General features: G+C 41.0%; 1 protein-coding gene across 4 annotated transcripts in view; it reads left to right on the top strand.

Annotated features, from left to right (window-relative positions):
- The window catches only part of fhit (fragile histidine triad diadenosine triphosphatase), an 838,012-nt gene that overhangs the window by 572,570 nt on the left and 249,564 nt on the right, over positions 1–15,878 (top strand). For 3 of the 4 annotated variants that reach the window (XM_067998830.1, XM_067998827.1, XM_067998826.1), the window contains exons 4-5: positions 7,184–7,329; positions 12,054–12,083. In XM_067998830.1, the coding sequence (XP_067854931.1) occupies positions 7,184–7,329; positions 12,054–12,083 (176 nt within the window). The remainder of the gene's footprint in view (positions 1–7,183; positions 7,330–12,053; positions 12,084–15,878) is intronic. The other variant, XM_067998828.1, reaches the window with a different exon arrangement.

The raw sequence follows: 15,878 nt of genomic DNA, 5'->3' as shown, positions 1-15,878 counted from the left end.
AAAAAGCTAAAATTTGATTCTGAACCCAGATATTGTCAGAACTTATGACTTAAAACCAAGCTGATTTATTATTAGTCGTATCCAAAGACTTTTACTTGAAGAGTCTGGGGCTAACAATTAATAAATAGACAAATTACCATCTATAGTTTGCAGATACCATGATACAAGCCATGAATGTGGTCTTGGAGTTGGATTTCATTTCATGTCTGATTGTGGTCACTGCTAAAGAAGAAATAATAAGAAAATCAGACTAATACAAGCAACCAACAGAATCTGACTTTGTGTAATATTAAATGTAAAGGTTGATTGATACCTTAACAAAAGGAAAACACATAAAAAGCAATAGGATAACTCTGACAATGAGAAGATTAGGCCCTAAGCTCTGGAATTCCCTCCCTAAACCTCTCCGCCTCTCTACCGCTCTCATCCTTTAAAACACTCCTTAAAACCTTCCTCTTTGACCAAGCTTTTGGTCACCTGTCCTAATATCTCCTTATGTGGCTCAGTGTAATATTTTGTCGGGTTACGCTGCTGTGATGCTCCTTGGGATGTTTTACTACGTTAAAGGTGCTATATAAATGCAAGCTGTTGTTGATTACAGGCTATGAATGTAAATCATTAAGACTCCATAGTAACAACATGTCAATTTTTAAAAATCAGTACAGATGGAGGCTATTCAGCCCATTGTGCCCAAGCAGGTGGTACCTTCCTCAATGAAGCTATTTACTCGAATGGTTTTTCCCTGTTTATTTAAACCTGTGTCATTTAATATCTTTTTTTTACCAAGTGTTTACTAAATTCTCCATAAATATGATGAATTCATTGTTGCCATCATAATTTTCTTGAAGCTGTTGTGAGACAGTGAAAATGTAGCTGGAAAAGAACTGCAACCCCTATGCTCTATTTGTATTGTCTCATGCTTCAGTTTGGCAGTGAAGTACGGCTACTCAGGCAATTTGTTATTGCCTAGTGATGGTGGTTGCTGAAATGAAGCTCCATTGGTGCTGGTTTGTCTTGAGGCTGTGTGAACAGGGCATAAACACAGAAATAAATGGTGAAACTCCGATTGCTCTGTACTGCTTGTGTTATTTATTACCAACATTTTCTCATCCAGAATGCTTTCCTCAGGGATTTTTATTTTTTGAGAGAGACCCTTGTATTAGAACAGTCCACAGTTTGCAAATTCCAACCATTCTTCTGAACATTTTACAAGTAACATAATTTTCACTGATACAACCTTACAAAGAGCTCAACATATTATACTTTATTTCTTTATCAAACTATACAGTTTTTTAAAAAGTTGTAGAAGTACCAAAAGGTAATTTATGTGACTGCTTTCATTAAGTTACTAGTGCTTGATTAATTAAAGAATGACAGAATCACTTCATGTATCAGCTTTATAAATATTCATAAATCAGAATTTCAAAGAATTATGCATATATTTTTGCTGATAATATGTAACTAAATCAATGCTCTGAATCCTAAAGTAGATTTTTTTTGTGATTATTATTTTTCAATACCAGCAATAATTTTACATGATTAATATTGAAAGAAATGAAGAAAGAACATGCATTTAAATAGTGCCCTTTCTCATCCATAGGGCATCTCCCTCACTGTCACACATTCGCTTTATATCCAATGATTTACCTTTGAAGTGTTGTCTCTGCTGTTATATGGATGAAAGTGGTAGTTAATTTGCACATAGCAAGATGCCACATTCAGCAAATGAGATAAAAGACCAGTTGATGTGTTTCTGTTGGTGCTGGTTGAAGGAGAGATGTGACCAAGACGCTGGCAGAACTCCCCAGTCTTCTTCAAATAGCACCATTGGATCTTTAACATCTATCCGAACTGGTTTCAAATTTCTTCTGGAAGATAGTGCCTCGACTGTAGCACTTCCTCAGTGCAGGACGGAAGTGTCAGCTTAAGTTATATGCTCAAGTCTTGTAGTGGGGCTTGAATCTACAACCGTCTGACTCAGAGGCAAGAGTTCTACGAACTAAGCTAAGCTGACAATGATGTGTGCTATTTTGCCCCATGTATCTCATGAACTGTATCTTCGTTATTCGTAGTCATGCACTTCATTTGCGGGCAAAGTGATTTCCTTCACATTAATAGTTTCTATTTTGATAACCTAGATTGCAATCTGGAGAATTCAGGATTTCTTGGTAGCTGTCTGAAAAGTCATGAATATAGTTACTGTATGAAAATGATTATTATGACAGATTGGAAGCAGAATTAAACATCTGCTTCAGTCAACTATGGTTCAACAATGTTTGTGGTTGTATTTACAAAACATCTGTTCTTATAAAGCCAGTTCAATTAGCAAAATATCGCTCGGAATATAGGAACAGGAGTAGGTCATTCAGCCCCTCGAGCCTGTTCCGCCATTCAGTTAGATCCTGGTTGATCTGTATATTACTCCATTTACCCACCTTGGTTCCATATCCCTTAATACCCTTACCTAACAAAAACCTATCAATCTCAGTTTTGAAATTTTTAGTTGATCTATCTTTAACAGCTTTTTGGGGAGAGAGTTCCAGATTTCCACTTCCCTTTGTGTGAAAAAGTGCTTCCTGACATCACCCCTAAAAGGCCTAGCTCTAATTTTAATGTTATGCCTCCTTGTTCTGGACTCCCCCACCAGTGGAAATAGTTTCACTGTATGTGCCCTATCAAATCCTTTAACCATCTTAAATACCTCAATTAGATCACCCGTTAATCTTCTGCACTCAAGGAAATCTAAACCTAGACTATGCAACCTGTCCTCATAATGTAACACTTTTAGCCCTGGTATCATTCTGGTGAATCCGCGCTGCACCCCCTCCAAAGCCAGTATGTCCTTCTTGAAGTGCAGTGCCCAGAACTGAACACAGTACTCCAGATGTGGTCTAACCAGAGCTTTATACAACTTTAGCACATTTTGTAATTGCGGCTTCAGCTGGTCAACACAGAAGTTGCACTGTTAATTTGTTGCTTTCTTAGGATTCACTAGGGGGAGTTTTAACCTCGCAAGAATGGGACGGACATGTAGTTAAAATAGCTGTGCATAGTCTTACTGCCCAATTCCCGCTCAATTCCCATCTGCCGCCATTTTAACTGGGCCCTTTCTTTCAGGTGGCCGAAGTGTCTGCTGCTCATGCGTAAACCTCATTAACATATGCTAATCGGGGTCCTATGATGCCATAAGTATCCCAATAGCATTTTAATTGCCTACTGAGCAGGTATCTGCGGTAAAACCTGGTGGAGAAGAAGAGGAGAGCCTCAAAGGTCAATCAAAAGCTTTCTTTAATCTAGGCCACTGCTGGGCTGGGTTCCTCCCCGCTCTTCGTGAAATGGCCCTGATTTTGGGGCGTAAGTTATGGAAATCTCCATCGAAATATAATTTGCTGTGACACTATGGATGTAAATTGAAGGAAACGGTTGTTACCTTGAACAGACTTATTTGAAGAATTCTAAAAATAAATGGAGAGATTTCTGATTCTACTGGAACAAGAATAGTACAGCTGTACAATTCTCATTGCTTTGATAGTACGCTGGACCTACTGAATCCTTCTTCAGTTTTCTGGTTCTGAGTCCATAAATTCAGGGCGGTTGTACGGGGCTGTAAATATTTTAAAATATCACTGCACATGTACTGCAAAATGTTGGGGTGGTGTCATATGTTACACCATTGCAGACAATTCCGGGCTGTGTAATTCAAAAACATAGCAGGCTTGCAGCAGATATGAGACAAAGTGAATAGAAATGACCAAATTATACTGATTTCTATTCCAGTTTATCCGGGTGCTAAAAAAAAAACTGTGCTGGTCATTGTGGGATTAGGGTTTGGCTGATTTTAGTGCATTCTGGTTTCCAAAGTGCACTACAACAGGCATGTTAAACATTTCTTGTTTCTGGTGATTTCAGCAGTGGACAGGAAGGGGTTAGGGCTGCTTCATGAATTTTTGATTGGTGAAGTCATCTAATTGTGATGTACATAAAATCTGGACAAGAATATATTGCTGTTAGTTTTCCTGCCTTTCTGTACACTGTAGTCCCCGTCATGCATCAGGGAAATTGTGTCCGATGTGGTCCATTGCTGATGGGTTCTATTTAATTTCCTTTTGGATAATTGGTGGATGTTAGTCACGTACTTGTAGAAAGTAGATTGAAGGCTATTTGAGCCACTGTTGTATACTGTATTAGGATATGGATTTGGAATCAGATCCTCAATAAATATATTGAGGATTTATGAGTCTAGTTTCTGCAGGCTTTACTGACTTGGCTTGCTTCAGGGCCTTTGACTTTTCTGACTTTATAGATTTAACTGTGATTACTAATACCAACATTTACAGTTTGCTGGCCTATTGCCTACGAATGTACGAACAATGACAGACAGGAAAAGACCCTCTGGTCCATCCAACCTGTCCCACACAATTGTGATACCTTGTATAGCACAATATATACACTCCCCACCCCACCCCTAAACCATGTGATCTCCTGGGAGAGGCGAAAAACCAGATAAAAACCCAGGCCAATTTGGGGGGAAAATGTCTTGGAAATTCCTCTCCGACACCTTAGGCGATCGAAAACTAGCCCAGGAGATCACTCTGGACCTGATAATTCTATGCATTACCTACCTTTTGTAGGAAGTGATCTCCACGCCAGCCAGAAACAGGTCCAGCTCTCGCTTGAAGGAATTCAGCGAACCAGAGTCCACCACACGAGCCAGTAGCCTGTTCCAGGGGTCCACTATTCTCTGGGAAAAGAACCACCTCCTGACATCTAACCTAGATCTGGCCTTACACAACTTAAAATTGTCGCCCCTGGTCTTCCCTAACCTATATAACATATAACTCAAACACAATCTATTCCCTTCATCATCTTATAAACCTCAATCTGATCACCCCTAAGTTTACGCTTCTCTAAAGTGTGGAGTCCCAGGTCTTTTATCCTATCTTGATAACTACGATGCTTTAAACTGAGAATTAGTCTAGTGGCCCTCCTCTGCACCCTCCAAAGCCAAAATCTCACCCACCATGTGACGAGACCAAGAGTGGACACAGTATTCCAACTGAGGCCTGACCAAGGTCTTGCAGTAGAAGTATTGTTTGATACTAAAAGACAGGAGAAAGGCCAAGAGAGGAAAAATGAAATAGAGATAAAGAGTGAAAGCAGAGTTTGTGCATCAAAATATCTTAACTTATCATTTCCATATAGAATCATACAGCACAGAAGACCATTCTGCCCATCGTGCGTGTGCCGGCTCTCTGAGTTGCACTGCCCTGCAGTTTCCCCATTACCCTGCACATTTTTCCTTTTTAAGTATATATCCACTGCCCATTTGAAAGTTGCGATTGAATCTGCTTGCACCACTCTTTCAGACAGTGCATTCTAGATCATAACAACTCGCTGAATAAAAACATTTCTTCTCATCTACCCCCTAGCTTTTTTTCCAATTATCTTAAATCTGTCCCCTCTGGTTACCGACCTGATTTGATATGTGATTCAAAGGGATCAAGAACAAGAACATAAAAAGGATTTTAAAAAATCATAAAACTGTAGAAGTTTACAATACATATGGAAGCTATTCAGCCTATCATGTCTGTGCTAGCTCTTTGCTCGAACAATCTAAAACTAACCCCACTATCCTGCTTTCTTCCCATAGCTCTGTATCTTCCACTGCTTGAAATGTTTATAGGTAAAGGTGCAAAGTGCAAAAACGTTAGGTACAGGTTCAATTGAGTATTATTATATAGAAGCAGTGACAAAAACAGTTTATGCTTTATCAATTTGGTTACTTGTGTGGCAGATTGTGACTGAGTCAGAGTTGATTTGACCTTCATTTGTCCGTGTTAAACCAACATTTCAAGAACAACTCAATACAAAATCATGAAGATTTTGTCCTGTGAAGACTGGAGCTAAAAACAGCGAGTGAACTAAAAAATTTCCTCATAATACCAGAATTACAAACAAAACTGCAGAGAAAGGGATTGAGAGATTAATTAGGCAAATTCATTTTTTAAACGCATTGAACTATGAATAGGAAGCAATCTTTTTTGGCATATGTAGACTGAATGAGTGACTAAACAAGTTGTGCTCCAGTTTGTTCCCACTCCAATATTTCTCAGTATGAAGTTTAGTATTTGGCACTGTTAATGGGTCTAAGGTAATTAAAGGCAGCAGAAGAAAACTATAGGTCATGACATTATCAAGAATATTTATTAATGCAACCACTCCATAAAGGATAAGACATAAATGGAAGTATGTTATATGGCAGCCATGCATGTTGGGGTTTAGATAATGTCATAAATACAGGAGTGAAGATTGAGTGGCTTATCAGCTGAATCCCAAGATGTCTAATTATCTTCGAATACATTCTAGCATGTGTTACTTACGAAGTGTACAATTGGAGTCTGTGGGTCAGTTTTATTCCATTTTCCATGTCGTGGTGGACTTCAACAGGAGGAATGCTCTCATTATTGAATCACATGACTTGAACTGAAGTGCAGTTGTCGAAGATGAAGTAAATTTCAATCCTAGCATTATCTCTTCAGCTTAACGTGCCAGTCAGTGGATTAGCACATTTGGTTATGAGAGGCTATAGAATTTCAGCAATAAATTTCAAGGCACAGGTTAAGGATTTTGAAAATTGGGTTTTAACAACTGCAGCATTGCTGCTCGAAATTTCAAAGTGTGTTGTTGGATTGGGAACTCAACTTGAAGGCCTCACTTTCAAGTCAGCAGTCTAAAGTCAAACATTGCGACAAATTCCACTGATATGAAGGAGTTTTTGAAGGGAAGGGAAGGAAAGGAAAGCCCACGTATGGGAGCTTTCAGGATGGTTTTTTGTTCTTGAAAGGACAAACACCTTAATTTTTTTCAACATTTTTTTGTTTGAAGAGCAACCACCAGAAAGCTAACTAACTGACCTACCAGAACTGTGGGTATTCATTGGTGCCACTAAAATAATGTAATATGGGAATATACATTTCTCTGATTCGACTTTAAAATATCACTTTAGAAGCTTACAGAAAAGAGATATATATTTTTCACAGGTGATAGACGAAAGAAAAGGTCTTTCAGTATTGTACAATTTTGCTATTGATGTTAAATGAAGTTTTATTCTCATTGTGATCAAAGATATTACTGAAATTCAGATTTTTCTCTCAGTATGTTTCCTTGACTACACACAATAAAGATGTGTTAGTGTGCCCAATCAGACCAGCAGAACGTTTTCGAGATCTACAACCAGAGGAGGTGACGGATTTGTTTCAGACAAGCCAGAAAGTTGCAAAGGTTGTGGAGCAGCATTTCAAAGTAACATCTCTGACCATTGCCATTCAGGTTTGTAAGTTAATGGTGATTCATTTGAATAGTGAATGAACAGTTATTTAACTGGAAATATTTGAATTTTGCAACATACATTACAGTATTTAGAATGACTGTACTATTGAGAAATTTGAAGCATGGGCATTGCAATAAGTGCTGTTCGGTTGATAGATTGAAAGACATTAACCTGCCGTTTCCTGTAGCGACTGCACTGAGTATTCGGTTATTTGGTTGTCAGTGTAGTGTGGTTCACCTTTGTTATTTGACAAAAATGGCATAATCCGAGACGATTACATTCATTGTTCACGGGAAGAAATGCAATCAGCTGAAACACAGAGGCAGATTGGCAATGGAAGAAGGAAGCTAGCCATCTGCAGCTCAGCTTTTTCTCAACTTTCATTTTAGTCCAAGTGCTATTTTTTTCCACCTCTGTTCCCTATCGGAGATGCTCAGAGCCACACAGCTTCCTTTAGTCCAGAAGGGGATGGAGCACGACATCAGACTATTTCCATAATCACTGATTAGTATACTGTTTGTGGACTAATACATCTGTTAGCTCTTCCCGCCCCTCTCCAGTGGCATCTCTGAAAATAGAACGTGCTCCTTCCAGCCAAGAACAAGTAAAATTATCTTCAGCAGTGGTAAGTAGGATCAAGTAATGAGCAGACCCTCCATTCGAACCTTCAACCATTCAGTTGGGGCTAGGCACCTGCGCTATCAGGCCTCGCTGCCGTGTAGGGCTCCCCAATACTTGTAAAAATACTTGTGTAAATTGAGAATGTTATTATCTAAAGAGTGGACAGGTGATAATGCAATCTTCCTTTCTCCTCATATTATATAAGTTTAGTTAAAGTAAGTTGGTTTGGCAGATAGGTTATTTTACAAAGGGAAAGATATGAAAGATCCATTTACTGTGTTACGGTCACTTTTGTTTGCATCCACTTGAGGTTTTTTTCAGTCCGCATGGTGAAGGTGCTCCTAGGTTAGGGTAGGTAGGGAGTTCCAGGATTTTGATCCAGTTTGGAGGGTAACTTGGAGATGAATGTATTCCCATACACATGCTGCCCCTGGCTTTCTAGGTGGTGGAGATCACGGGTTTGGGAGGCACTGCCAAACAAGCCTTAGCAAGTTGCTGTAGTGCATCCTGTAGATATTACACACTGCAGCTACGGTATGCCGGTGGTGGAGGGAGTGAACGTTTAGACTAGTGGATGTGGTGCCAATCAAGTGGACTCCTTTGGCCTGGATGGCCTTGAGCTTCTTGTGTGTTGTTGGAGCTCCACCCATCCAGCGAAGTGGAAAGTATTCCATCACACTCCTGACTTGTGCCTTGTAGGTGGTAGAGAGGCATTGGGGAGACAGGAGATGACCCATTCGCCACAGAACACCCAGTCTCTCACTTACTCTCATCGCCACTGCATTTATGTGGCTGGTCCAGTTCAGTTTATGCTCATTGGCGACCCCCAGGTCGTTGATGGTAATGCCATTGAATGTCAAGGGGAGGTGGTTATGCTCACTCTTGTTGAAGATGATCATTGCCTGACACTTGTGTGGCACAAACTTATCACCCCAAGCCGGGTTGTTGTCCAGGTCTTGCTGCAAGCAGGCATGGACTGCTTTATTATCTGAGAAATTGCAAATGGAGCTGAATACTGTTCAATTATCAGCGAACAGCTCAACTTCTGAACTTATGATGGAGGGAAGGTCATTGATGAAGCAGCTGAAGATAGTGGGGCCTAGGACGCAGCCCTGAGGAATTCCTGCAGTGATGTTCTGGGGCTGAGATGATTGGCCTCCAACAACCACAACCTTTGTGCCAGGTATGCCTCCAGCAGGTGGAGAGTTTTCCCCCGATCCCCATTGACTTCAGTTTTACTCGGGCTCCTTGGTGCCACACTTGGTCGAATACTGCTTTGATATCAAAGCAGTCACTCTCACCTCACCTTTGGAATTCAGCTCTTGTGTCCATGTTTGGAACAAGGCTGTAATGGGGTCTGGAGCCGACTGGTTCTGGCGGTACCCAAACTGAGCTTCAGTGAGCAGGTTATTGGTGAGTAAGTTCTGCCTGATCGCACTGTTGACGACTTGTTCCATCGCTTTGCTGTAAGAACAGTAGGGTGATGGGGCATTAATTGGCCGGGTTGGATTTGTCGTGTTTTTTGTGGGCAGGACATACCCGGGCAATTTTCCGGAGTATGTTTTGTCGGGTAGATGCCAGTGTTGTAACTGTACTGGAACTGATTAGCTAAAGGCGCAGCTAATTCTGGAGCACAGGTCTTTGGCACTACAATTTGGGTATTGTTGGGGCCCGTAGCCTTTGCTCTGTCCAGTGCACTCAGTCTTTTCTTGATGTCACGTAGAGTGAATCGAATTGGCTGAATGCTGGCACCTGTGATGGTGGAGTCCTCAGGAGGAGGCCGAGAAGAATCATCCACTCCGCACTTCTGGCTGAAGATGGTTGCGTACACTTCAGCCTTGTCTTTTGCACTCATGCTGGGCTCTGCCATCATTGAGGATGAGAATGTTCACGGAGCCTCCTCCTCCCGTTAGTTACTTAATTGTCCACCACCATTCGTGACTGAATGTGGCAGGAATACAGAGCTTTGTCCTGATCCATTAGTTGTGGAATCACTTAGCTCCATCGATAGCATGTCCATCTGTTGTTTATCAAGCGTGTAGTTCTGTGTTGTAGCTTCACGAGATTGGCACCTCATTTTCAGTTATGCCTGTTGCTGTTCCTGGCGTGTTCTTCTGCACTCCTCGTTTAACTAAGCTTGGTCATTTGGTTTGATGGTGATGGAGGAATGAGGGATATGCCGGACCATGAGGTTACAGATTGTGGTGGTTCAACTCTCAGGCCTCATCTGCATCTCCTTAGTTGGTTGCTCACCCAAAATTATCTGGAAGCAGCAGCTGGCTGGCGGGCAGGAGTGTAATTTTGGACGGCAGGAGGCCGGCTGGCCGAGACCAAAGAACCGGTCAGAGCACACAGGTAAATTGCGGGGAGGGTGCTTTGGGAGGGCCTTGTGATCAGGAAGGGGAGGAGCTACCTAAAATTTACTTGTGGGGCTTGGAGAAGCACAAAGAAAGGAAAAAAAGAAACTTACCAATTTGGGCCTCTTCTGGTTACAACTAATCTTCCCGCTAGCTTCATCTGGTGGGAAAGGCACAACAGCTTCCTTGCCCGGTCAGTGGTTAAAATTGCAGTCAGGGAACGATGACGTGATTAAAGAAGGACCCTACTGGTTTCAGACAGGTGTCTTTGTTGCCTGCTCAGAAGAGCAGGTTAAAATGGAAGACAGCGGGAATGGAGTGCGACGTCGTTGACAAGTCTCCTGGCCGCTTTTAACTGCCCACCCGGTTTCTGCCCCAACATGTCTGTTGTGGTGAAGTGATGACATAATACAATGGATGAAATGTTCCTGTGACAATCCTTACTTGCACTGAAAATGACCAAGCAGAAAGCAGGAACCTGCTTGATCCTTAAAAGGGAAAGAAAATTCTACACACTTTGCTGGCAGTGTGTTTTGGGTAACTCTGAATCAGTTTGCACACCAGTCTGAAAATACATTCCTTAATAAAATGTAATAGTTCTGGGATGGAGGCAGGTGCTTCCCACATGTGTTGTCACCAGAGTCGTCCTGGAGGGAAAGAGACCTGACATAATGGGTCTCTGTCAAACAGCAGTTTTCAAATAAAAATAGAAAATGCTGGAGAAGCTCAGCAAGTCAGGCAGCATCTGTGGAAAAAGAAACAGAGTTAATGTTTTAAGTCGAAGACCTTCCGTCAGAACTGGAAGATGTTAGAGTTAACAGTTTTCTTAGCAAGTACAGAGCCAGGGAAAGGGGAGGAAAAAACAAAAGGGAAGGTCTGAGATTGAGTAGAGTGCAAGAGTGATTAAATTACAAAAGGAATGATGGTGCAAGGCAAGGAGGGTGATAATGGGACAGATAAAGAAACAAAAGATGGGTCTTGAGGAGCTGTAAATGGCAACAGCAGAACCATTATCAGCAGCTGCAGTGCCACAAAAAAAGTAATGGGAGCAGTGGTTATGATCTGAAGTTATTGAAATCACTGTTGAGTCCGGAAGATTGTAAAGTGCCCTAAATAAAAGATGAGATGCTCTTCCTCGAGCTTCTGTTGAGCTTCTTGTGAGCAGTGTAAGAGGCCGAGGTCAGTGTGGGAGTGGGACGGGGAATTAAAATGGCAAGCGACTGGCAGGTCAGAGTCACATTTACGGACAGAGCGGAGGTGATCAGCAAAGCGATCACCCAATCTGCGTTTGGTCTCCCCAATGTAGAGGAGACCGCATTGTGAGCAGTTTTTAAAAAGAGTTAAGAAATAATCCTACTGCTTTAACATGTACTTTAAACAGAAGATAATCGCAATAGACTTTCCTTCCCCTTAAGAAATAAAACAATTTAATAAAAATGGTGCCAATTCCATCGAGATATTTGGTCTACCACAGGAGGTTGCTGTTCTTGACCACCTTTCAGAGAGCTGAGTAAGAAGATGTTGATTTTCACAATCATTCTGGAGGAAAGTGTGATTACCAGCACCAGCATCATTGCCCAGCTTATTGTAAACAAAACTGATTGCAATAGTGTATGATGGTTCAGATCACATGCAGTTGTCATTTAGCTTCAGTTGTTTTTCAAATGAATATTTTAATTTAAATGTCACCAAATTCTAGTAAATCATCAGTACCTCATGCTTTTCTCGTTTATTATTTCTTGTAGGATGGTCCTGAAGCTGGGCAGACTGTGAAAGTGAGTGACTTCTAATATTAGTTGTACTATGCTACGAAATATATGATTCATGAGGTTTTTGTTGGAACAAGAGCTCTATACTCGGATTTATGAGTCCATACAGCCACATAACTGCCATCTTATCATATAAACGCATAATTGTTTTGGCAATAGAACATTTATTTATAATCCTATCGGAGAAAACTAATTCAATATTTACTTAGGTGTCCTTCTGGAAAGAAACTGTATCTTAAAAAGAAATGTTGGTAGGTTTATCTTTGGGCATAGTGTGGTTTTGAAAATTAGGCTGCATAGAAGTTTCTTTGCAGAACACGAAGATTTCCAGTGCTGTTTTATACTTTGAGTGAATGTTATTATCACTGCCCACACGATGGGCTGTTTGGTGACAAAACATCAATGCAGTTGAATGAATCCAGCCACACGCAGTGTTTTTGAAAGGACTCTAATCCGGCCACACGCGGTGTTTTAGAAAGGATTCTGAGTTTGTAGTCGCAATTCAACCCATAGATTAAAGAGAAATTCTCGGCCCCATGCAGAGGAATTTCTATAGCTGTGACACCACAGTGACAAAGTGCAATCACCAAGCAGCGTCAACTGATTTTCTTCAGCTAAAACTAGGAAATATTCTCCCATTTTTGAAAGCTGCGAAAATATTTCAAATAAAACTTGAATCTCTCCAGCAAAAATTAAACTCTGGTGGAATTGGTCACTGAGTTGAAGCACATGTTGTTTTATAACATATGCCCATTAAGCCCTGACAGTAATCGTCTTTTCTGCTCCTAGTTCAGCCAGAGGTCCAACCCGCACAACAGCATTGGGCTTTCTCTCCTATTCCCTCCCCACTTTAAAGGGGTCTTCCCCTTCCTCTTCACCAAAGTCATTCCCATTACCAATTCCTTTATCTACAGCCTCCACAACAAAGCATCTCTTCTTTTCTTTCCTCATCACCACTCAAAGGGGTCTCTTTTTCTCCCCTCCCTGAATAGAGTCTCTGGGGGTAATTTTCACTTTCAGCGTGGGCAGATCAACTGGTAGCATTCCCACCTCCAAGTCAGAAGGTGCAGGGTTTGAACAAGTGAGTGAGTGAAGATCGGAGCACTTAGCTCCAGCTGTGAATTTTGGGTTGTCATCCAGTGGAATTCTCGCGTCCGGAAGGTATTGGTGCGCACCCCCATCCCCCCCATCGTATGGGTTGTGGGAGCCCAAAAAATCCTCCTGCCGTATAGAACGCACCACCTACCAGCTGGTATAAAGATGATTATGGCCATGGAAGAAGCATTCTCGTCGCGGCCTGTCAAACTGTAAATCAGCCTGAGAATCCCTCCACGATATCACACTATTCTCCAAGGGAAGAGTGTGAAGATAAAGAAAGAAAAGAAAGAACTTGTATTTATATCGCGCCTTCATGATCTTACGATGTCCCAAAGTGCTTTACAGCTAATGAAGTACTTTTGAAGTGTAGTCATTGTTGTAATGTAGGAAACGCGGCAGCCAATTTTCACACAGCAAGGTCCCACAAACAGCAATAAGATAACGACCAGATAATCTGTTTTAGTGATGTTAGTTGAGGGATAATTATTGGCCAGGACACTGGGAAGAACTCTCCGTGCTCTTCTTTGAAATAATTCCATGGGATCTTTTACATCCACTTGAGGGGGCAGAAAGGGCCTCAGTTTAATGTCTCATCCGAAAGATGGCACCTCTGACAGTGCAGCACTCCCTCAGTACTGCACTCAAATGCCAACCTAGATTACATGCTCAAGTCCCTGGAGTGGTATTTGAACCCACAATCTTCTGACTCACAGGTGAGACTGCGACCCATTGCGCCAAGGCTACGAAAACAATTATAATCACATGTTTCTAACATTTGTATTCATGACCTTGATGGTATTAGCTTCTGATTTTTTTTGGCTAGAATCTCTAATTAATTAAACATAATTGGCATAGAAGAGACTTAACACACAGTACCTGCAAATGTTCAGGATCTTGATGATTTCCCTAGGGTACTGGTTAAAGTTTAAGAATCTCAGAGAAATCAAAAATCCACCACACAAAAAATAGTTTTAAAAGGTGCTGCTTGGTGGAATGTATAATAACAGCACAGAGTAAGTAACCTGTGATCTGTCTGCATTTAACTCATCTGAACTGTAACTGCTGTCTGTATGTTGAATGTCTATATTTTATCTCCCTCCACAAATCCCGTTTCAGTGAAATGAAGTTGCAATATTTCTGAGCATCCTGCCAAATCTCAAAATGAGCCAAATTCAAACATTCCCAGGCCTGATTTCCAGTTTTGTTGTGACAGGAATATTTGTCACTCTGTCAGTTTAATCTGCTGTACTTTACTGAGCACCATCTTACAAACATGTTTCACTGTACTGAGCACCATTTTATAAACATGCTTGAATATATCAACTTGGTCTTTATTTGGCAATACCAGTCAGATACAAATGCCTAAAAGATAGGGAGAGAACTTCTATACAACTCAAGCTCTGTTTAGTTCAGTTATGTCTACCTATGTTTCTTGTTAATATAATGGATTGTACATTATACAATGTACCACAGCAACACGAGCAGATGAAAGTGAATGGAGGTCGTTAATTAAGCTTTGCTTGCCCTAACATTGGTGCTGGTGCTATTGCTGCTGAACATGTTCTCTCCTTCAGTTTTCTCTCTGATTTTTCTCCACTTGCTCTTCTGATAACTTAGATGGTGCACTGTTCCACAGGCATCAATGGTCCTCTGGTACCTTATCCTGACACTGTTCTTCATGCACTGAGCTGGATCGTGTCAGGGTTTTTGACCGTAGAGGGAAAAGTAGCTCCTAATTCACCAAGAACATTGAACCTAATCGTTAGTTCAATTGTCCACCTCTGCTGAGGTCAACAAACTCAGCACCTTCTGGGAATTGAATCGGTGCCTTCCTGGTAAATGTGGCTCACGACTGCACCACACCGTGTAACTAACTTGTTCTTGACAGAAATTAATTGTTATCATAATTGCGAATTGGATGAAGGTTCACTTTGTAATGAAGGATGAGTGAATTATCTTAAACTTCTGACCTCAGAGATAACATTCAGCAGCCGCACATGTTAAGAGACTTTCCAGGTTGTCCACAGTTAAGAGCAGAGTGAAAACAGATCTTTCAGTAGCCACCTGCAGCATCCCTCAGTGGAGCTCACACATAGTTATACTTGAGTCCTGATAAATATTTAACAAGTTTGCCAAGAAACATTCTGTTCACATCAGGATTTCTAGAAATTGCACAAGAAAACTGGCAGTTTTGTAAATCTTTGTAAAACAGCCAAGTGTTTTCAGTCCCTCAGTAACGTAACTGAAAGAAAACCAGCAGAAAATGCACATTACAAAAAATCGTATACTCAAAAAATGATTCAGTTTCTAAAATTCGACATTCTTCCCTGGTGAAATTTGTCGCAGACGTGCTGTATTCGGTACACTGATCAAAGTGTCGTTAGTGGGAGCATATTATACTTGAGCTCTATAAAATAAGGAAATGATTTGAATGATTGAAATTCTCTGTTTGCCCTGGAATTATGTTTAGGTCAGATTTGTGTTTCCCTGGAGTGGCATGGTACTTGTATAATAAAATAAATAAATAAAGATAATGCAGTTACACAGAGTTAAGGCTTTGCAGGGGGAATCTGCATTTATATCAGCAAGCAGAATCAAACCCTGGCTTAGGAGCTTCACGAATGGATTTTCATGGCCTTGTTCCAACTGGCACCACCTGTTTACTCACACAGTGCAGTGATGAAATGGGTTTTAAATTAGGTT

The sequence above is a fragment of the Heptranchias perlo genome, chromosome 17 (assembly GCF_035084215.1).
Source record: "Heptranchias perlo isolate sHepPer1 chromosome 17, sHepPer1.hap1, whole genome shotgun sequence".
NCBI lineage: Eukaryota > Metazoa > Chordata > Chondrichthyes > Hexanchiformes > Hexanchidae > Heptranchias > Heptranchias perlo.
Note: the sequence above shows the minus strand (reverse complement) of the source record. Positions and strands in the feature narration are given on the sequence as shown.